This window comes from Triplophysa rosa, linkage group LG15, assembly GCF_024868665.1.
Source record: "Triplophysa rosa linkage group LG15, Trosa_1v2, whole genome shotgun sequence".
Classification (NCBI taxonomy): Eukaryota; Metazoa; Chordata; class Actinopteri; order Cypriniformes; family Nemacheilidae; genus Triplophysa; species Triplophysa rosa.
Genome location: NC_079904.1, coordinates 4060105 through 4084757, shown reverse-complemented (window position 1 = coordinate 4084757; position 24653 = coordinate 4060105). Strand labels below are relative to the sequence as shown.

The 24653-nt window shown below is 37.9% G+C and overlaps 1 protein-coding gene across 2 annotated transcripts in view; it reads left to right on the top strand.

The window, feature by feature from the left end:
• The window catches only part of fam184ab (family with sequence similarity 184 member Ab), an 86102-nt gene that overhangs the window by 36926 nt on the left and 24523 nt on the right, over positions 1-24653 (top strand). For both annotated transcript variants that reach the window (XM_057352970.1, XM_057352971.1), the window contains exons 7-13: positions 2438-2560; positions 4772-4933; positions 6092-6213; positions 9606-9756; positions 14888-15100; positions 23842-23995; positions 24481-24608. In XM_057352970.1, the coding sequence (XP_057208953.1) occupies positions 2438-2560; positions 4772-4933; positions 6092-6213; positions 9606-9756; positions 14888-15100; positions 23842-23995; positions 24481-24608 (1053 nt within the window). The remainder of the gene's footprint in view (positions 1-2437; positions 2561-4771; positions 4934-6091; positions 6214-9605; positions 9757-14887; positions 15101-23841; positions 23996-24480; positions 24609-24653) is intronic.

Sequence of the window (24653 nt, the reverse complement as noted above, 5' to 3'; positions counted from 1 at the left end):
CTCTCATGTCACTAAGACACAAATAAAACTTTCAAAGGTTCCATTTTAGGGGCTCAGAATTGGGGATTGTGTCTTGCTCAGAAAGATGTGTGTAGGGTTTGGTCCGCAGTGTTTGCTTGGACTAAGAACTGCACGTTTAGAAGAAACTTTCTGACTGATGTTTAGTTTAGGAATTAGTTCATCTAAAATAAATGATTCCTCCATAATAGTCAGAAAATATATTCACATATGTATACCTGCTTATTTATTTACAGTCAAAGCTCTGAAAGTTTTTTTTCATTCGATCGTATTTGAGCTGGTCTGAGTTTTTCTGAGGTTTGTGAGCGATAAGCATCATACAGCGAACGCACGTTGGGTATCCTGTGGACGTGCTGTCTAAAGCTAAAGTGAATTATGTAGATGGCGGCTATACCAGCCCATTTGCTTGTCTGTGCTAACCATCAATTTTTTAAACCAAGTTACTTAGGAGCTTTTTCCTAGAGGCCCGCTCACGCTGGTGCACACAGAGAGCTTTTGTCGTTGAGTAATGTGTGTATAGATGGGCAAGTGAAGGGAATGTGATTTGATGTGGACTCGCAGCTGCTCTTCGGGATAAGTGGGAGATGTGGAGGTGATAATCTCATCTTCTTCATCTTCGTCAACATCTATTGCTGTCCTCTTTTATTCCGTCGGCTTATTTCACGATCGGTTGTTTTTAGACGACAAGTAGTCTGCAAAGTAGGCAGTGCTGTCAGTAAACATTTATTTGTTATGCGTCGTAAATAATATTTTTTTTTATTATAAACGGTTTCAGCAGCAACAACATAAACAAACATTATGTGGCCCAAATTTAGAGGGATAGTTCACTGAAAAATGAAAATTCTAGCATCATTTACTCACCCTCAGGTTGTTTGAAACCTGTATACATTTCTTTGTTCTGTTGAACACAAAGAAAGAAGAATGTTAGTGATTTTCAGTTCTGGGACATAGTAGAAAAATGATTGTATATATTTATTTTGTTCTGTTGAACACAAAATAAGATATTTTGAAGAATTTAGTTAAGCAAAGTGTTCGGGGGCACCTTTGACAACTATTTACATTTTTCCTGCTATGGTAGTCAATGATGTCCCAGAACTGAAAATGGCTGACATTCTTCCAAATATCTTTGTCTGTGTTCAACAGAACAAAGTAATTTATACAGATTTGGAACAACTTGACGGTGAGTAAATGATGACAGAATTTTTATTTTTGGCTGGACTGTTCCATTAACTTCGGGTAGACCTCCGCAAAGAATCAATAGCTGTTGAGTAGTTTTAATTTAATTTAATACAATTAATATACAATAAAATAAATATAAATTAAATATAAAATAAATTGTTATATTATAACCAAACATAGACCGGATAACTTTGGACCAGGCGCGTGTGTCCGATGAAACTGTTTAAAACACTATGTCCTTGAGCTATGGATAAGTATATGTAAATTAAACAATATGATTATTTTTTTATCAGTAAACATTATTATTATTATTATTATTATTAAATGTCATTAAATAAATATATAATCATAACGTAATATTATATTAAATCCTATTATTATATGTTACTAAATAAATATATAATCATAATGTAATATATTATATTAAATCCTAATATTAAATTATTAAATAATTGATGCACAAAACTTTATATAAAATACATTAAACATTCTATCAGGCAAATGCATGTATTTTTTTTTTATTTTTTTTACTGATGATGTAATTATGGCAGTTTTATTTACTTTTTACTTAAGGATTTAAAGGAAATTATGACATTGACATCATAGGTAGTGAATATACTGGGGGGTCAATTTCTTCAAAATAATAGAACCACAGATTTTAAATGGAGTTTGCATGTCATAGTTATAAAGTGCTGAATTTGCTGCAATAGTTTCATAGTAAAGTTTGTTTAAAACAAACACAACCTGTGCTGTATGTTTGAAGAATATCTGAACAGAGCCGCATTTCAAACACTGTCATAATGCACATTGTATTTTCAGACTGTGGTGGGCGTAACACCGCGGAAACTCCATTTTATTCTGTAAATGTCACAGGATCGCTATGATTACTTTCCGTATTATTGTTTTTCTTTCTTCCCGGAAAGCTTCAGAATCTTATTATGAAAGATATAGTTATTAATTTCTTCTCATGCCTCGTCTTTGCATTGCAAATGTTGTCACATTATTTTCCTGCTTTCCTGAGACTGATATTAAGTGAACTGACACGGCAGATTAAAATGAAGGTTCCACACGGTGATGCTTTCAAAATGTCACAGTGTTAAAAAGGGGATTCTGTATATTAAATTGTATAGTAATATATGTGCTAGAGGTTGACTGACGCTATTCCTCACTCACTGATAAACACATGAAAACAAAGTCATACAAAGTCATTTGTAACTAACATTTTCTACTGGCTTTACAGGAGATGGAAGAGCAGTTTGAGAGGGAGCGGACGTCCCTAGAGGAACAGAAGCGTCTTCTACGAGAAGAACTTGAGAGTCTGCGTGAGGAACTCGCAGCCAAACTCAACATAGCCAACAGTGAGGTAATGTGTGCTCTGAAACATTTATCTAAAGAGGCCATGTATTTTTTTATTGGTCAGTCTACTTTTAGTGTTACGTTAGTCAAGGTTTGTGTTTTTTATTGTCATTTAGTTTTACATAACCATTTTCACCTTCTATTGGAGCTGCACCATTGAGATAACTCGCCATTCGGGTTTTTTCTACTTTCGACTTGGAAATAATGCCTGGAACAGTGCTCGTAGTGTGAGATCAGACCTGTGAACTCGGGTCAGATCGATTAACACCTCGGGGAGATGTGTCATTGACATCACGTCCAAAATGCTTCCAGTGAGATTAGCGCTGAGCTACCTTCTATGAAACATAAAGACAAATGTTAAAGCATTTTTCACCGCACTAAAAGATGTTAAACGAAGTTTGTTCTGTAAGTTTTATTGCCAAATTCAAACAATACATTTTGTTTTGGTTTGATGTGTGATTGACTAAAACGCATCGAGGTTAGAATAAGGACATTTAAACTGTCATATTCCCATTGGGTTGTTTTAAAGGGGTCATATGACACGGCTAAAGCGAATATTATCGTTTGTTTTAGATGTAATACAATGTGTATACATGATTTAAGGTTCATAAACGCTGTATTTTCCACATACCGTGCATGTTTGTATCTCCTCTTTGCCCCGCCTCTCTGAAACGTGCAGATTTTTTACAAAGCTCATGGCTCTGAAAAGCGAGGTGTGCTATGATTGGCCAGTTAACCAGTGCGTAGTGATTGGTCGAATACTGCAAGCGTGCGACGGAAATGTAACGCCTCTTACCATATTTGGAACATCAGGTTCCAGAGCAATTGTACTGACAGGTACACCCACCTGCCTTGCGTATACATTTGGGCGGTCTTAGTCAAGTCATACCACGAACTGACGTAGATTTGTGGGGGTGTGGCTACACGAGGCGTTTCAGGCAGGTCTGAGTGAGCGTTCGCTTTTACATAGAATGCATCTTTTGTTCCGACACTTTAATTTTTGCAATTTTACGTGTCTAATACATGCATGGGCGACTTAGAACACACCAAAGACACAGAAAAACACGTATTCCCGCCATAAGACCCCTTTAACCCATCATTGGGTCAAAAATGGACAATCCCAATTGTTGGGTTAAATTGACGCACAAATGTTCATATTTGACCCTACAATGGGTTAAAACAACCCATCATTTTGGGTTGAAACAACCCAGCATGGGTTGGGTTTCTCCATATTTGATGCCAAACTGGGTTGAAATAACCCAGCATTTTTATAGTGTAAGAACCGAATATTGCTCTTTCATGAACTTTTGGTGGTGTGCTGAAGAGAGCTAACATCGAAATATAGTGCATAAGTCATATACGCCATCTTTCATTTATGGTACTTTTACATTCTTTGTAAAGCTTTACAACTCCAGTTCCATTCATTGTAAGGCATGAAAAAATTGCATGTTGCATTCTTCAAAACGTTGTTTGAAATTGCATTTTGGGGGAAAGTAATCCTTAAACCCTGACTGTTATTGTTTAAAATTAGCACACAACATATTCAGTATCTTATGTGGAGGGAGGATGTGATTAAGTTCAGTGTCATGTGTTTATCATCGCCATTAGTCCGAGTTTGTGTTAATGGGTTCTCGGTACAGGAATCTGGCAGAGCTTCATATAATCTGCAGATGGGCCAGTGAGGCCCTTTGAGAAGCAACATCGCTGATTATTTTTTACTTTTTTAATCATGTTTAATATTGGGAAACAAGGACAGTCAAATGTTACATAAAATGTAGCAATAAGTAGCAAAATTACGCTACCTCAGAAAGATTTATAAGATTTATTTGTTTGGGCTAAAGTCTAATGCAGTGTCGCAAAGGGATAACGCAATCTCAGAATGCATTGCAACAACCCCAGTCAACATTTTCATTAAAGTACTGTGTATTTCATTCTGTACTTAAATTTATTCTTTAAAAAAAGTTCTGTCTGTTTGAAAAATGCTCTATTTCAACCTCAGATGCTGCCTGTGTAGACTGCTCCTGGTTTGGAGAGCTATTGAGAATATTGCGTAGATTTATTATATACGAGCAGGGAAATGTTAGGTTAATGAGTGTCCTTAAAGAGGTTCCAGGTTCAATTTTGTAGAAGTGTGACCTATAAAAGAAGTGGGAGCTCATTATTAAAGTACTTTAAGGACATGATGTTGCGTAATACGTCAACTTCTTCTGTTCCTCAGGTGAGTCGACTCCAGGAGCTGGTGAAGCAGGGAGAGCAGGGTCTCGGCTCCGCGGACTCACACATCACCAGTCTGAAGGATGCTCAGAAGAAACTTCTAGAAGAGCTGGACGCCACAAGAGCCAGATTGAGAGAGACCAGCAACCTCCTAACAGCCCTTCAGGTCTATACTCCGAAAGCAATTTCTCCAAAAATAATGAGAAATGAGAATAAGTCTTGAAAGTCTCATAACTGAGGGGGTATTAAAGCGCTGCCAGTTTTATATTAAAGATGATGTCATTTTTTCCAAAATAATACCCCATGCTAGTTTAAGACGCGCAGAGCCAACTGTATGTATAGATATTGGCTTGACGGCACTTTCAAAACATGACATGTTGTTTGTGCTGAGTGAATATATGAATGGTTTAACAAATGGCTTGATTTCGAGGCAGGGCTAAAGGTTTGAGGCAGACATTTTTTTTAATGATGTTTGCTCAGACAAGCATCAATAATATTAGTATTGTTCATATTTGGCATTTGTGTTTTGATGAAATCCAAACATGCAGAATAAGATGAATAAAATATCCGCACAGAGATACTTCAGATTTTGCAGCTTGGACTTAAAGGAACAGTTCACCAAAAATGAAATGAAAAATTCTGTCCTCATTTACGTTGTCAATGGTGGCCAAGAACTGTTTGGTCACAAGTATTCTTCCAGATATCTTTCTCTGTGTTCATCAGAACAAAGAAATGTATACAGATTTGAAACAACTCAAGGGTGAGTAAATGATGACAGAACTTTTATTTTTGGCGGAACTGTGCCTTTAAGATTTTTCATAATGGATGCTATTTTTATACTTTGGCATTAAAGCAGGTGCCCAAGTCGTCCTCCAAACCAAGCCTTACATTTTTTTCTCTTTATTCTTTCTCTGTTGATATTTTTCTTTCTGTTCCCAAACACCTGCAGTGAGATCATCCTTTCACATTATGTGTTAGGTGCCCTGCTGAATCACGTATATCCACCAGCGTTTTTGGCCCCGCCGAAGCTCTGTATGACAAAGACACTCCATTAAAGAGTGCTCTTCACAGTTCCTGTGTCCTTTCAGTGGCCATGCATAATGAATTAAACCTGCGTATGTGTGTGTCTGGGTCTGTGTGAGGTGAATAGCAGCGGGTTGAGAAATGGAAAATGGATTTTCATCTCTTGGCTCTGGTTTGATTGATAGCTGTGAAGAAGAGTCCAGCTACTCGTCCTGAGTGCCTCGTGTCAGACTTTACAATTATGGGTCGTGAGCTTAATCGCTCACAAAAGCTAATGTTCTGTGTCTGACTTGTTCCTCAGGGGGAGATGGAGACTCAGAAACAACAGCACGATGCCAAACTCATCTCTACCAGAGAGGAAGAGAAGCTGAAGATGGATAAGATGGCCCTGGAGCTGGAGCTGAAGTGGACAGAGACTCTCAGGTAAAGGCTGGAAAGGTTTGGTTACAAGCATTCTTCCAAATATCTTTCTCTGTGTTCATCAGAACAAAGAAATCTATACAGCTATGGAACAACTTGAGGGTGGATAAATGAGATACTGTTCCTTTAAGTGAGGTTTTGGGAACAATATATAGTACCCCAAAGCCTAATAATTTATTTATGAATGTGTTTCTTTGTTTATTTTGATAAAGTTTATGTCTATGCTTTAAACAATTTGTTGCAAAGATGCACAAAACATGTTGTAAAACAAACAACTAAATAAAGACAAATAATGAGAAGAAATAATATAGAATTAGGGAAAGAAAAAAAGGCTTCAATTCTAGAGTTTAAATGTTCTGAAATCTACAGTAGTCACCAAAAGTCACACTTTGGAAATTTAATATTAAAAAATGTTTTAAAAATCTTGTATACGTGTTGTGTAGTTGTGTTGGGAGTGTAAACTGAAGGTCAGTTTAAGGGGAATTTAAGAAGGCTTGGCAAGAAAAACTCACAACACATGCGCAAAGCTTATTGTGTCAAGACCCAGGAGAATGACTGCTGTAGTGAAAAACAAGAGAGAATCCACAAAATATTAATAACTGATAAAACTAGTCAATTTTTGCTTTATTTCCTGCAAGCGTTTTGTTATTCTTTTTTTATTTTACAATAAAACCCGTATTCCCCGATGCAAAACCGTTTTCTCATAAATGCCTTAAACAAGTTTTGTTTCCTCTGTTTTGTCTCACGTTTTGATGATTTAATTTAATTTGATGGGGCTTTAAAAGCAAATATAGTATACAAATAAATATGCACTCCGGGCATCAATTTTGGCCACTACTGTATATATCATGTATGTGGTTTTGCTTATTTTCATCTTGACAGCCTGGTTTTCTTTTAGTGTCATTATACTCAATGACAATGAAATAACGATACCATACTTAATGACGATACATAAAAAAATGCCCCGGATAGAATTCAGAAAATGAAATTTTGTGTCATGCCGGTTTAAAAGAGCATGAGTGAGTAAATGATGACTGGGTTTTTCTTTTTGGGTGAACTCTCTCTTTGTGAGCATCCTCAACAAGAGAGTTTGTTCTTTGTTTTTTTGTTCCTCCTTGGTAAGTTCCTCAGTGACTTATACTGTATACCATATAACGCTGCAGACAGCTGTAAGTGGTTTGGCACTCCTTCAGAAGTCCGCCTGCCTAATTAATTATCAACTCAGGTACAGCGCTTACAACCAACATTTAATATCACAGGCCTCCAAAGAAGACAAATAAGTCATTTATTTAAGTCTGTCTGGTATTAAATGTCATCTTTAGCAACTGTATGTTAAAACTTTGGCAAAGTTGCCAATTTCCAACTGTAATATCTCCCAAAAGAATGACATAGATGCTAAACTGCAGTCGGGCCCAGAGCATGATATTCAGACTTGAACTTGATATTTTGGGGAATGCAAATGAACATTGTGCTTAGTATTGCTCATAAGAAGTATTGGTAATATTTTGTTTAAGGTCAAGGGTCTTTTTACTTATCATAACAGTCCTCCACTAATGATTTTTTTGTGGATCTTTGTGTCTCGGGACTGTCAATACACTTGAGATCATTATAGAATCGACTCCTCAAATGATCTCTGTTAATATCATTAATGGCACCAAGACTCTTTTGTTAGCTTTTAAAAAGGTGCTAGTCCATGAAAAATAGTGCAACTAAAACATTACAATAGAACATTTTACGGTAGAGATTAGTGCTCTATTCAACGATTAATCGTGATTAATCGCATCCAGAATAAAAGGTTGTGTTTACATAATATATGTCTGTGTACTGTGCATATTAATTTTGTATTTGTAAACACATACACATACATGCATTTATTTAAGAAAAATATAAATGATAAAGAATTATAAATGTTTATATTCAATTTCAATTATTGGTAAATATAAATAAGTACATCTAAATACACATGTATGTGTATGTTTTTGTGTTTATAAATACAAAATTAATATGCACAGTACACATATTACATATATTATACACATATATTATGTAAACACAAACTTTTATTCGGGATGCAATTAATCGCGATTAATCGTTTGACAGCCCTAGTAGATATGATATATGTACCAAAGCATTAAAACGCTCTTATTTAGCAGAATGTTTCCACAATCATCCTCAAGATGAGCAAGGGACTTGCTTCTTTTTTTCACGATTCTTTACATGAAAGAAAGAAAGTCATATTTGTAACAAATTTATGGTGAGTAAATAAATGCAGAAAGTTCATTTTAAGGAGAAAAACATCAACAATACATGCAAGAAGAGAAATTCAGGCACCGACCAAAGATAAATGTTTGGCAGACATTGCATTGCAATGTTTTGTTCATCATTAGAGCAATCTGTCTGTCGCAGGCTGTGCGTTTTTGTGAAGTCATTACTAACATCTATATCAATACTTGAATTTGCATTATGAAATTACTCAAAGCTGTACCGCACGACAATGTTCATGTAAACCCCAGATGGATCCTTTCCTTAGAGGAAACACCGTCTGGATATCTCAAGCGTGCGTGTTCCGGGTGTAACAAATCAAAACAGGTGGTTTGTTTGCTTGACTGACAACAAAGCTTTGCACAGAGATCATTTAGGATGACAAAAGTAGAGTTTATTTTGACTAAGCCACACGCGGCACCTTCGCGCGGCACAATGCAGAAGCGCTATTTAATCCACCTTAGGTGCTCTGTGTGTGTGTGTGTGTGTGTGTGTGTGTGTGTGTGTGTGCGTGTGTGTGTGCGTGTGTGTGCGTGTGTGTGCGCGCGTGCGTGTGTGTGTGTGTGTTTCTGATCTATAGTGGTACTTGTGGGGATAAAACTACAGAAAAATCTTCCCCAGAAGTCAGTATACTGTAATTTAAAAACACCTTTCAGGTACTCTGACGTAAAAAAAATAGTTAATAAAGTTGTCACAGAAGATGCAGAAGTTTATTGCTGCCTGCTGAAAAAAAAGATAGTTTATGTTTTTTATTCATAACAATACTATTTAGCATAGGCGTAATTTGAGAGTGGGACAGGTGGGACATGTCCCCACCACTTTTTGGAAGAAATTAAGAAATGCTTGTGGAAGATGTGTATTGTTTAGGGGCCATAACATCTAAAACTTGTGGAAAACGCAGGATGCGCCACTTTCCCACCATCTCCCGTTGCTCACACTCGTAAGTTATATTAGCGGAAGACAGAGAGCCGCGACTTCAGAAATGTGGTGAAAAGATGTTTTTAAACCCACATATTGTAGTATCATTGTGTCGTTATACCAGGAAATCACGAGGAGACCAAGGCAACATGTTTGGTTTCCGCATGAGCGCGGTTTGATCATTGGTGTGTATCTTTGTGTGCTGTTGTCCACAGGCAGGAGTGCAAGAAGCTGCGAGAGGAATTGCGCGAGGAGCACGAGGAGAAGAAAAGGTCAGCTCTAAACCAGCTTGCACGAAGTAAAGATCAAGAGATGTGCACAGCTAGAGAGAGCTGGCAGAGGAAGGTGGAGGACCTGCTGGAACAGGTTAAAACATCACACACAAACACACACACACACACACTACTGCACGATGAACCTTTTGTGCCACTCAATAATCACATTGTCCATTTAAACATTAATCAATTAAAAATACAATATTATATTTATTATAGTTTTTTTTAAGTGTCATTATATTTTTATTGTTTTTTTGTATTTTTAAATTAGCTTTTATTTTTAGTTTTCATGTTAATTTTTAGCAGTTTTGTTAGGCTATTTTGTTTTGTGATTTTATTATTAATTATTTTTTTATATTGATATAAGCTTATTTTATTTTTATTTCCATTTAAGTTTAGTGTTGATTAAATTTTCAGTTTATTGTTGAGGCAACATTTCTACTCTGCGTCAGCGCGTCACATGTGCTTATCTCACATATGCGCTAGAGAGAGAAGCACAAGACACTCTGTGTCTCCAAGTGGTTTACAGAGCGTCATAATTTCCTTCACAATCGCCGTTAAAACACAGCAAACTTGAAGCGTGACTGCAGGCGAGTCACCCCGAAACTCATTTCAAAGGCAACACAAACGTTTTTAAATGCCAATGTTCATTTATCCGCTAACGTGAGCTGCTGCATAACGTGATATGCAACATAAAGCCAAAAGAAACCAGCGCTGTTCTGATCAGAGAAGCGATAAAGTGAGTCGCACTGTATATTAAAAGATCGAATGACATGCTAAAAAACAAATGTAATACAGTTTATGTAATATGTCTTTTTGAAAGATTTTTCTCATTCATTACTGTCTCAAGCAAAGACAGCGCAGCTTCAAAGAGACACGAGCCAATAGCGTTTGAGCGTGAGCTCTGTCAGAGCGTTTCATTGGTTGAATGTACTGAATGAACACATCCTTCACTGAACGAACGAGTCAATTGAGTCAAAATGAGACTGAATGAACTGCTACATGTCGTTCATGGTTTAATATTCTCTGTTACAACAATGCATATCCAGTTACTCAACTTTTCTGAAAAATAAAGGTAATGACCTGGTTTAATTTAATTCCAAGGTAAAGTAAATTATTTCGAAACTGAAAAATGAGTTAATCCAGATAGATTTTAGTAGACTAATATAATGTAGATTTCGTTGACTAAAAATAGACTAAAACTATGATAAATTGGGATGACTAAAACTAAATTGCATTTTAGTCATTTACATTTACATTTATGCATTTGGCAGACGCTTTTATCCAAAGCGACTTAAGCCCATTTGCACATTGAGTCCGAAATTTGTGTCCGAAATTTCCGCGCGTTAAAAAATAAATACAACCTCAAGTTATGTCAATCACATTTACACACTGCCTCCGATATTTTCGTCCGTCATAAAAAAATTCGGACCAGGTTCGATTTTCTGCATTTTCGCATCTGTAGAAAGCATTTTGAGTGGCCTTTTATAACAATTCAGAGACACCGTACAAACGAGAGGCAAATACGAAAAAACGCATACGAAAACTTCGGACTGTATGTGCAAAGACCTTTACATTGCATTATCCTATACATTTATGCATAGGTATGTGCAATCCCCTGGGATCGAACCTACAACCTTGCGTTGTTAACGTAATGCTCTTACCGAGCTACAGGAACGCATAGTCGAAAGACTATGACTAAAACTAAATCAAAATTTGCTGTCAAAATTGACACTGATCTTAATTCTAATTTCAGTTGAGCCTTAAAATGTTAAAATTCTTTATTAAATTGTATGTGCAACAAAATAAGTTACTGAAATTGTTAATATTTTGAAAATAAATGTTATTTGAATTTCAGTTTCATTTTTGAATTTTCTTCAAAATATCGAGATGTGTATCGTATCGTGAACCCAGCATCGAGATATGTACCGAATCGTGAGCTGAGTGTATCGTTACACCCCTATTACAGATTAGAAATCTCTTGATCACTTTCCACTGTAATTAAACCTCAGGCAACAGAATAAACTCACTGATGAACGATCCTCTAGATGCCCATAATGATCATTTTCCTCTTTAATCACTCGATGCTTCAAGATTTTCATTGACAATTAACTCACTTGAATTACTTTCCGGTATTTGCACTTTGTTTTATGAGCAATTATTTATTCTCATATTTGATCTTCTATGGGCAGCTCTGTAAAAACAGAATATTACAGATTACAGCAATAATACAGGCTGAAAATGGCACAGTAATGTTTAACACTCCTTGTTTGAGAGGCATTTTCTCGCTTGAAATTCCCTTACAACAGCAGGAATTATATGATGCGTAGCGTTCAGATATGACTGAATTCAGAGTATAAAACCGTAAAAGAACAATCAATAAATGATCTACAGTATGAATTTGGCAGTGGTGTTTGCTTAGGCCGGGATTAAAGGTATTACTCACTTTCATGACTTACTTCATCTAAAAGCCAATTAAAAATTTGTATTTTAAACTGCCTTCATTTTTTCTTCTTATACAGTTGATATGTTTTCTTGAATATGCAACATGTTCGGTAAATAAATAAAAAATATGAATCATCGAATAATGATGATGATTATCAAATGCAGTTTTAAGAGATCTTATCATTTTGTCCTTTTATCAGAAAATGTCAAATCTAGTTTAATATAGATCTGCTAATTTAATCGAGCAGTATGTATATTTATAGTATCTTATGGTATTTTCTTTTCTTTAGTCTAAGAGTTTAGTATACTTAAATAAAAATAAAGAACATAATTAAAATACTTAAAGCATTGTTGCATTCATACTAAATGTCCTATTTTCATCTACTTAGAAGTTCTGTGGGACAATATATTATTATATTTTTATATCAATAATGTAAGTAAAAGTCTATAATTGTGCAAATGGTTGAAGAACCTCTAAATCTTGCCGATTACTAAACCACGTTGATGCCACTTTGTGATTTGTTTCCTTTCATCTGAGTTGATGTTTATTGCTCTGTTTATATTTTCCTCAGTGTGCATCTGCGAATTGTTTCAGTGCTCTGCAGGCGGCCGAGACCTCTTTCTTTCTCACAGTTCCAAATGTGTCAAATCAACTCTCAAAGCTCGAGAGCCTATCGGAGAAGCCATTACTGCCGTTGTAGAAATGTCCCGAGCGTACCCATCAGCGCGCTATTGATTTACATCAGAGTAAAGTACTATTCCGCTGTGTGACATTTCTTTTTTAGTCTTCCTTTAATGGTGCATGCTGACCCAGAGGAAAGTTGTATTGCTCAGAGGTTGCTCTTTTATAGCGCAGAAGACTCGGGAGTATTGAGTTATGTTTCATTTGATTATCAACTTTGGGTCCGATTTTTGGGGGGGGAAATGGGTTTGGAGGTATAAAAATAGAGACAAATGAGACTACTGTTTACATTTTCTAAATGTGTAGAGCTGTGCATATAATGTTTATTGCTTATCACTAAAAATGAGAAATGGGATTTTAGAAAATCTACCTTTTGATCGGTGTCACATTTTGAGACATCGTCCGACACGTTTTCGATTAATGCGGCCTGTTTCTCAGGGAAAACGATGTCTGAAATGCCGGAGACCTCAGCAAAAGTTTTGCACAGGCAGGCATTTTCTTCCGAAAATATGAAAATGTAGTTTATATTTTTTACGTTAGGTCTTCCATTCATCTTTTTGACAACCCTTAACGCACTGGCTGCGATCTGAGCTGCGATTTCAAAGCTATTTAGAGGCACTTTACAGCTATGCTTGGAAATTAAGTTACGACAAGCACATCATCATTTTATTGCCTACTCAAGTCTCAGATTGTTGGCGCGGTGCGAATCTGTCTCTCTGTCAACCTCGAGTCGTAAACGACTCTACTAATGAGGCTATCGGGCCAATGAGTGGGCTGGAGTTTCCACAAAACGAACGCCTTCTCGCTCCAAAATACTCACTGGTGTGATGACGCCGAATCTGCTGCCGATCTACGACTTCTCACCTCATTCCAGATTGATTCCAGAGTCAGTTCTGGTAGTCTCAAATGGCACCCATGTGCAACGCTTCACTCACAGAAGAAAACTCAAACCCGCTAATAGCTTATACAGAAAAAAGACAATTAAAGGGATAGTTCACACAAAAAATAACCTGCTGGACTTTTTATTCTTCTGCAGAACACAAAAGAAGATATTTTGAAGAATGTTGGTAACCAAAGAACATTGGACTCTATTGACTTCCATTGTATGCGCACAAAACCACTGAGGCATTTCTCAAAATATCTTCTCTTGTGTTCCACATAAGAATAACTTGTATGCAGGTTTTGAATGACATGAGGGTGAATAAGTGATGGCAAAATGGTTATTTTTAGATGAACTATACCTTTAAGGTCCAGTGTGGGGTTTTTTTGCAGGATCTATTGACAGCAATGCAATATAATATACATAACTATGTCTTCGGAGGTGTACAAAGACCATACATAATGAAGCGTTATGTTTTTATACTTTAGAAAGAGCTTTTTCTGTCTACATACACCGCGGGTCCCCTTGCAAGGAATTTACATGTTGTTTCTAGCAAACTGCTCTACAGAGCGTGTTTCGTAAATACGTGAAGACGTGACGACATCTTAGTCCCGTGTCAGCCACCGTACTGCTTCGAAAGATAGGGGTAAGCAGTGAAGTAAGCCGTTGGTCGCAATTCACAACCTCACTGCTAGATCCCGCTAAATTTCATACACTGGACCTTTAAAATGATAGATAAGTTCCTCCTTGCTTCAGGGATTTTAAAGGAATCGTTCAATAGGTCCGTCCTCTCCTGAACGCTTTGGAGTCCAAGTTTGAGCATCTTAGACTCAAGTTTCCTCTTCAGTTACTTTTAGATTTCCATATTATGCAAATTGTGTTACTGAAAGTTTCCACCCATCCACAATAATTACATAATAGCTGCTGTTTGTCATTGTAACGATCACCCGCTTGGGTTTCTCTTCACTAACATATTAGAAGAATCATTTATAACATACATTGGTGGGCACGGGAGAAAGTTTTCGAGTGGGCGAAGTACTTCTGCATGAGAGAGATGTGCATGATTACATTATGAAGACAAATGGAAATTCACACGTGTTACAGATTTTTACAGGCAAACAGATGTTCTCAACACCAAGATCAGATTCACCAACACCAAGATCTCCAACATAATTATCGTCTTAAAGTTTGTTTTCTTTGTCTCCCTGTGTGCAGATTTCCCTGCTGAAACAGAGCCTTGAGATGCAGCTGTCCCAATCCCAGCATTCCCTGCAGCAGCTGCAGGCTCAGTTCAGTCAGGAGCGGGAGCACCTGGGCCAGCAGCTGCAGGAGATGGAGATGGAGCACCAGTGCAGAGAGCAACGGATGCAGGAAGCTCACTGCTGCGCTGCGCAGGACATGCAGGAGGCTCGCCAGCACGACCTCAAGGTAACCGCACAAAAACTAAACGGACGGAGATAGCCCGCTGACCTGCATGTGCTCTCTTATCTTGTTTTTTTAGTGTTCCGGGGTTTTATGCAATCCACAATGTTTTTGGCACGTATATTTGTATACGTATATTGTTTGCATTGACTTGGAGCCAAGCAGTTTTCTTTTTTGTATTCTGTTTGGCCACTGGTAGATCTGATGTGGCGTGGCAGATCTGTCACAGATACACAGCGCAACCCTCCGATCATCTGTTTACCGGTATCCCGGAGTATCCTGTGTTTTAGTAATGGCCGAGTGCTTGCTGTCACAGGCTGTAATGTCTGTTTTATCTTGTACCTGGCCTCTTGACCACACTGGAGGAGAGAAACTCAAACTGCAAATGATTACCTCGAGTCGGGCTGATGTGCTTCAGCGCCGCTGGTCTGAAGATGAAGGCCGCGTGCTGGGACGACAGGGATGAACCGCTTGAATAACCGATGACAGGTTGTGATTGATTCGACAAATGCAGTGTCAGTCAGTCAGAATGATGCGTGCCACTATGGTGGGGCGGCGGGGGAACAGTCGTGCTGTTGTGATGTTGCAGCTTATGCATATTAATTAGGTTGATAGTTTAATATGATTTTTAATGTGACTTTTTACATCTGTTTTGATGCATGAATATTATTTTTACGCCCTGCTGTCAAATCAGAGATTACCTATATGATTAAAGCTTGAATGCCTCTGCCACTGCAGGGTTGCCAGGTCTGCATTTTTCCACTGTTGCTGCAGGTTGTTCATCTTTTGTCATTCTTAAGGGAACTTGATGTTATTCATAAAAATGTCAGTCAGTCAGTCAGAATGATGCTTGTCGCTGTGGTGGGGCGGCGGGTGCACACTCGTGCTTTTTGTAATGTCGTAGCCTATGAATGTTAATGAGGTTGATAATATGTCTTTTATTGTTTTATATATATATATATATATATATATATATATTTATTTATAAATAAATATGTAAATGTTTTGATAAATAAATATGTTTCTCAACATCCTTATATGATTAAATCTCGAGCACATATGCTACTGTAGGGTTGCCAGGTCTGTGTTTTTTTTTACTTTTTTTAAAGTTTTTTTGTGCCGGTTAATGGTGTAGATTTTGTTTAACTCATTTGTCATTTTTAAGGTAACATGAACTTATTTATGAATACAGTGTATGTTTATGGTTGCTATACGGTGATTCACAAGCAGAAATGTGTGTAATGCATAAGTGACTGTAAAGTATGTATTTTAATATGGGAGTGACATATTTTGAATTATGGGAGTGACGTACAGTATTTGGTATTTTGGGCTGGTGTCATTGGGCTACTTTTGGGCTTGTTTTAATAGCCCATTGGGCTGGTTTTGTTACGTTTATCTGGCAACCCTGTGCCAATGTCAGCTTTTGGATTTTTTTAGGTCAGCAGACTATTTTCCCCATAACTATGGTATAATTTACAGCAGTTCCAAACAATTCCTAGACATTTATTTCCCACATTTGTCTGGTTGAAATTGGCTGTAATGTCGAGCAAATAGTTTTTCTGTTTATTTCAGGAAATTGCTGCGTAATGTCTTTCATTGAACCATGTCACAGCTGGTCTCTGAACATATTAGGTGTAATAAGACCTCTATTACTTACGTGGCCCCACTGTCCCAAACACAGACACACCTGGCAATACGCACCATGCCCACCAGCTGTCTATACGTTCTGAATGGAAAAACTTTGTTGGTCTATACCAGTGATACCATAAAGACATAAATGTTGAGGTTAACTGTTCAAATTGACCCTGTATGGCGTAAAAAACACACTATTCAATTCAATTAATACCATTTTGGTTACTCCGATCTGAGGCCTGACTACTAGTGAAATCTAACCTCTAACATTTGCACTGTTTTATTGGCTTGGACCTTTTAAACAGGTTGCCAAATAACTATTTTTATCTTCCATTGGTCATAATTATTGCTAGGGGTTACATACCTATTAATAATGACTGTGGTAATACCAGAAATATTTTATTGGGCATATAAGATGTTGAACATCAGACATGGCTGTAATTGACATGCTGATGAGCTTCTCAGCACCACAGGCAGAGGTAATAGATTCAAGACTAATTATAATTGCAGTGAAACCTCGATGTGAGTTTTACCCAGCGGCCATGCTGTAAAGATAAGAACCTCGATGTTAGTGTCATTCATATAGCGAGATCCAACAGAAGGGTTATGAAATCCAATTTATTAACCTTCCTGGACGTGTGGACGGCGTTTCTCAAAGCCGCTGTTTTATTGACTTTTGGTTTAATTATCATCGTCGATTGCGCTCGCCATGGCCTGCGTGTGATGATATCACACTTATTCTCTGTAAAGCCTCACTGCTGACTGTTTGAGGTGGGATCCCGTCCTCACATCTCAATATTCAGCATGCTCTTTTGAAGTCGGAGCGGAGGAACGTTCCTCAGGTTCTAATGGGCTCGGCAGTACTGCGGAGACGGTGTCAGTCTTACCCCTCGCTGCTCTGTCCTCGGAGACTGCGGCGAATGTGTGATTCCTCCATTTGATATTTTGCTCCAACAGGCATAAAGTTCCACCTCCTGCCTCCTGCGGTTTATGCTGATATCGAGAAAAAACAGCACTACTTTTAGCTAGCCGGAAAGAGCGGAAGAAATTCCCACAGTGGGTACCATGCTCGTCTCCGCCAGCCCGCCGACCGAGAACATACGGGCCTGACAGAGGCGTATTAAGACCTCATGGTGCCCCTGGGCAACAGCCCCAGAAGTTCCCCCCATCAACCCACCTACCCACACGCAAGAATCCACTCATTAAAAGATTTTATAAGAATAAAACTCAGCAATTTACAATATTCTATTTTACAAGAATTACACATTAACATGACACTTTTGTAGAATAGAACACAAAAAACAACACTTTTCCATTAAGTATTTTTAACAGTTAGGCCTATTGTAGTTAAGGGGCACCTGCTTTCTGTTGTAATGTTACATTTCAGGTTTTGATGTAGTGAAAAAAAATCACTAACATTTTTTTAACAGGTGTAAATGTTGTGCATGCCACAAAGTGGGGGTACAGGGACACACACACTATAGTTTGCATGTATGTATTCACATTAGGGGGACAATGTAAAAGTGTTCACCAAAGTGGCATTCACCAGATTACAATGTATAGGTTATTCATAAAAATAACATGAAACGTTATTGTTACTATTTTAACTGCTATACAGCTATTCAAACGCTCTATTTAAGCATAGTATGTGTATATTCTTCTTACTAAACCATCACATAAGTACTAAGATAAAAGTGTACTCCACTAAAAAGGACACATATGAATTGATTGCTATAGTGATGATACCGTTCTTCACTTTCACTTTAAAACCCAGGTTTGGACCTTAAATAGTGGCCTTACCTCCACGTACTATTAGCATACATTATCGGCACTATAACATCTTATTTCTGATGCATGCCATGTATATATACCTTTATTAATCAGTGCTAATCCCCGCATTTTTAGTCGCCGCTACAACAATGCGCTCTGCACCGTTCCCGCTTCCATCTGTTTGAAGATTAAAGTGTACACGAAAGACAACTCGCCTCATAACAGTCACTTGTGATTGGCTGAATGTTAATTCACTCAAATCTATGTAACTAACCAGATAACATTGGCGGGAATGTTGGCGGAGGTGTGTCGAAAAAGTGCGGAGGACAGAACCATTTTTATCTGAAAGTGGGGGTATTCCCGCACATGGTGCCACGCCTATTTAGCGCAGGTGCGTGACTTAAGTCTTAAAAATCAAGTGCTTATGTACATTTATTTAAAAAAATTGTATTGCGGGTTTATTTGGTGCCCCTAAAGTCTTGGTGCCCCTGGGCACTCGCCCAATTGCCCATATGGTTAATCCGCCTCTGGGGCCTGATGAGTCAATGCGGCTGAAGGGGGAATTGGGAGGAGGGTACTTGGCAACTTTAATGGTTGCCTTTGGTATATGGTAGTGTCATTTAATCTACGTCCTGATTGTGCTCTTTTTGTGCTCGGGTTGACATAAAGCAGCGTTAAGAATTTTTGTACGAAGGCTTTCGCATTCAGTAGAATGAAAACAGATAGTCAGTTCCCAGATCTTTATGAGAGAACAAACGAGATTATGTGCTCATCAAAGCTAAATCAATCTAGTTTCAGAAAGCACACGAGATCTTTTTATATCCCGACTCACCCTGCCACAGGGCAATTTCCGAGGTATTAAACCGCATTAAATCCACCTTCGTTCAAGTATTGATCACAAAATTTCTCCCCCTATAATCTCTCTATATATTTTCTTTGATACAATCTGAGGGGGTTTTAAGTGTGTGGTATAGTGTAAGTGTATGGTTACATGTATTTAACATTTAGTGACTGTATAGATATTAGATGTATACCAAACAAATTGCTGCTGTCCTTCTTATACCTTGTATCAACATATTTCGTGATTTTTTTGTCTTGAATCATTATTATTAGTTACCCTTAATGTTCGTCACTGGGTTTTGCAAATATCTAACCAATAAAAAGTATTAAAAAGTGAATGTCAACTTTGACAACACGGTATTTAATCATTTAAAAAGTAGAACTTTTTCCATTTCCTGAAAACAGTCAATTTGGACATACAAGGTTTCATAATGACAGCGACGATATAAAACCTTCTTAGATTAGTGGATCTCAACCTTTCCCACTGTCCAACATTTCAACAATGTTGAAATATGAATGAGAAATATCTTTACGCTTATTTTAATGCTTGTTTTGTCTTATTTAAGTTTGTTGTTATCGTATTTATGTTGTGCCTTATTTTAAATAATTTCCATCTTAAAGTCCCCGTGATCCGGAATTTGCGATCGTTTTTACTTCCGTATTCTGACACATTTCCGAGTGAAAAGGAATTTCAAAGGAGAAAATTATTGGGCGTGGCTTGCGTATTTCAATGCGAATTGATTGGATGTGTAAAAACATCTATTGCATTCATTTTGAAATGAAACTGGCAGCAGACTGACAGTTGAAGGGGAGGAGTTTACATACGCTTAACCTGTTTTAGGGCCGTTTACACGAGACCGTTTTCCGCAAAAAAATTATGCGTCTCGGCGTTTTGGGGTACTGAAAATGCAAACTTTTGAAGTCGGGTCTCAAAGTGCAACATTTTGAAAACGCTGCCTTTTTCATTTCCGTGTAAACTGCAAGACGGAACTTTCTGAAAACGATGATGTCACGCGAATGCGTATTACGCACTTGGTCGCGCGAGTATAGCCAAAACAATATGGCGGCTTCCCGTACTGTGAGCTCTCGCTGCTCGACTATGTATTAACGTTTCCCCAGCAAAATGTGGATTTGCTGCACCAATAAGACCACACTATTTACATTCGCCAGACTTTAAACACACATATACGTCGACCAATGGTATTAAAAAGCACTTTTGCCTTATAACTGTGCATGTGTATGTGCCAAGGCACGTCCTGTTTCTTTACACAACAACATCGCCATCCACTGGCGTGGCGTGCATACTACAGCGTTTTGGATCCGTGTAAATGCATACAGTTTTGATAACGCTGTCATGTGTACGTGAAACTTTTCAAAAACGCAAAGGAAAAACTTTTCAGTTTTTCATCGCGTAAACGTGGCCTTAAGCTAAAAGCGCATTTAATGCCCTTTGTTGTTGGCGTGTATGTTATAGTTTGTGTGTATAAATACTATGTCTCTGCTGGTCGTAGTGGTGCAGTTAATTATCCTATTTGCTGGAGAAATTATAAAAAGCATGTCACACAGCACAAACATGCAGCATGGAGGTCGCCATTATTGTTTTGGGAATAGAGGGTATGCATTGACTTCACTTTCCCACGTGAACACGCCGGGACACACCCCCTCGAGTGCCAGGACACCTTCCCTTGAGTGGTAAAACACACAGCAAAATGGCTGCTTTCAATAGGAGAAACAAAGAAACCGGGACTAAAACACTCAATTATTTGCTTAAATTAAAAGCAGTTTGACTCGACGTCCTTACAACATACAAAGGAACCAGGTGTCCTTGGACACTGATATGTTGCGCGGAATTGCGTTTCCTGATATTGTAAGCAGCCATTTTGCTAAGTGTTTTGCCACTCAAGGGAGCGTGTTTTGGAGTGTTCACGTGGGAAAGTGACGCCACGTACATACCCTCTCGCGCATGCCTACAAACTGAATGCGTAATACGCATGCGTATGACGTCATGGAAAACGTTGCCTCAGAATTTACGCGGAGACGATAACGCAGTCGTTTTCAAAAACGTGGACTTTAAGACCCATTTTCAAAAGTTTGCGTTTTCAGTCCCCCAAAACGCCGTCGTCGTGTAAATGAACAGCCAAAATGCATAAAAAGTTTGCCGTTTTTAGTTGGTCTTGTGTAAACGCCCTCTAAGAAACATTAACTCAATAAATGCTTCAGTAAGTAGTATTGCTCATTGTAATGCATGCTAGCTAAGGCATTAACTGATGAAATGGGACAAAAGCAAAAGATTTTTCAGCTTGTTTACTTGCTTGTTGGGGATTTTCTCATTAACAGTATAGGTACTGTATTTGGAAACAAGAGGATGAATGAGTAAGTGTTGAATGTGTTTAAGAATGATTAGTGTTAAATCCGACTATAACTCACACCCAGAACTATTTTTAGCAAGGAAGGAAGCACGACTATAGTAGCACATGAAGATGTGAAAATGACACAGTGTTGTGATGAGTGGGAACAGATGTGTGTGTGCGTGCGTGCGTGTACTCCATTTAAAAGCCTCAGGGTTCAGTGTGCGCTCTGATAGCTGTTTGAATGATAGACATGACCTGACCTGTTCAGTTTTATGTAGCCGCCTTAGTTTCGACCGCAAAAAAAGTGATGCTGCCTGACGTGTACATTTGCACATCACACTATTGTGTTCTCAATCAATGTTAGAACATTACAGACAGTGTTGCATGTTTTCATATCTCTGTTCACCTCTGTTGATCTATCAGCCTGTTGTTGTTTTATTCTGATCGTGTTACCGCATTAAAACAACATTTGCCCATTTCCAGCTTATTTCCAGCGTGGTCCTGCCAAATGGCTTAATGCAGCCTGTTCTTTCTCAAGCATTTGGTTTCATTTGTCTGGATATCACAGACTGTAAAGCAGCTTTTAGTGGAGGCAGGTGCCCTGTATTAGCCCTCATCAGGTCAATGTATCTCCACACGCTCATCGCAATCTTTGGGCTTAATCTAATTTAAGGTGCTGTAATTGCGTTCTTCTGGCTTGGTGCAAAACGGCAGCCATCCAGGATCCTTAACAAGCTTGCAAAAACGTTTAAGGGCCTACTAATTGAGTAATAATTCCTACGAATGACAGTTACAGTACTTTGGAAGAACAACATTACGGTTACAAATATGTTTCTGGTTGCGGGTAGAGTTTGTCGTGTGCCAGTAATGTTGTTGTAATTCTTTGTTGAGATGCGATTCATCTGTAGGGTTTTCCTGGTAGAAAAGACCAACGAAAGCTAAGATTAATGAATATGAAGCTGGTTATTGATGGTTTCTGCTGGATGGTTAATGATACATACCTGCTTAATCATAATGTGAATACAACAATCACAGCATTCTTGACAGAGCTATGAATTTAATAGTCTGATTTAAATCTATTATCGCTAATGTACATCTTTTGAAAGAGTTGCAGTAATACCATGTAGACTGTATTCTATAGATGGTTTCATCGGACGCACGCACCTGGCCCGAAGTTAACTTCTGGTCTGTGTTTGGTTCAACAGTTTATTTGTTATTTAATTTATATTATTATTAATTCATATGAATATTTCATTGTATATTAACTGTATTCACTTTAATTAAAACTACTCAGCAGTTGTACATTTTTTGCAGACGGTCTACCGAAAGTTAAGTGTGGGCCACATAACATCTAGCGGTTGAGCTTGGTATCGCAGTCTAAATTCAAAATATTGGAGAGGCAAGTTTAGCCAAGCAACGGTTCTTCTCGGTTTCTTTTGCTTGTTATCAGAAATAATCTACAGGCACTCTAATATTTGCGAATGTGTACAGAAAGTTAAGGGCAGTCCACGAGCGCGCGCATGCACAGTAACGTTTGTTTATGTTGTTGCTTTGAAACCATCTATAGACCACTTCAGAAGACATAAACAATGCTGGTCCAGAAGAACTTCCTGTTACACTACACAAATATTTTTAACAAAATACAACCATGTATAACCGAATCAAATTGTTAAACAAATATCTTTTCAGATTTAATTATTTATGTGAGATTAAATAAAAACTGAAAAACATGAAACCGGAAGTGCTTCTGGAGCAGTGTTTACATCTTCTGAAGTGGTCTGTAATACAATGTTTTAAAATTTTGATATATTATTATTATTATAATTATTTCTATATTTATTGTCTTTTTTCTGTACAGCTGCTTTGCAACAATACAATATCGTCAATAGGACTTAAGAAATAAAACTTGAATTAATGGTGGATAATTTTTCTTATTGTGGGTGCTTAATCTGAATGAAAAATGTAATTAGAAAAATACGAAATGCATTGAATATTAATACATTTAAAAATGATCAAAATTACTAAAACATAATAAAGTAGTGGTCTGAGACTTTAGAATCCCACTGTACAGAACATTCATTTTTAACTATTTATTTGTGCGAGCTGTCATATGTGTTTGTGTATTGTAATGAATTGATGCACACACTGTTTCAGGAGCTAGAAGAGCGTCTCCGCCAGCAACATCACCTCGAGCTTCTGTCTCTGCGAGAAGCTCACAGACGGAACATTGAGACGCTGAAACAACAGTCAGAACAAGAACTGCAGACTCTCCGCTTCGAGCTGGAAGACGAGGGCAAGGCCATGCTGGGTAAAACACCAAAAACACCCAGTCACATGACTCCAACAACGTGTTTAGCGCAATGAATTATTGGCTGATAAAAGGATTGCATCACTAGGAAAGTTAGAAATTAGTAAGACATCTAAAATTTCCTAGACATCCTACATTAATAATTTTGCATATTGCACATTGCATATTAGGGCATTTTAAGACATGCTGTTTTATAGAATAATTCGGTACTTTGTTGGGTCGGCACTATAATCTGAGCCCTCAGGCTGAAACCATTCGAGAACATGATCTAATTATAGCTCGAAATCTCACCGAAATGCAGCATGAATGGAAAAAAGGTAATGATGGCACGCCGACAAGAAATTGCAGGTGGAGCAGAGAGTGACACTTCCATTTCCACACGAGACATTTGAGCTTTGAGGGGTGTTGAGGGGAGATGAGTGATTTTTAATTTGACTCCAGACGGCAGTTCATCTCCATGTTCTTTTCTCTCTCCCTCCTTTCAGCATCCTTGCGTTCAGAACTGAACCACCTCCACGCATCAGCTATCGAACACATGCGTCAGACCCATCAACAAGAAACAGCAGCTGCCAAGCAGGAACTGGAGAACGCTCTGGAGCAGAGCAGAGTACAGGTACAGTATGCTTCCCACGAAGCAGAGTATTCACTTTTGAGTCAT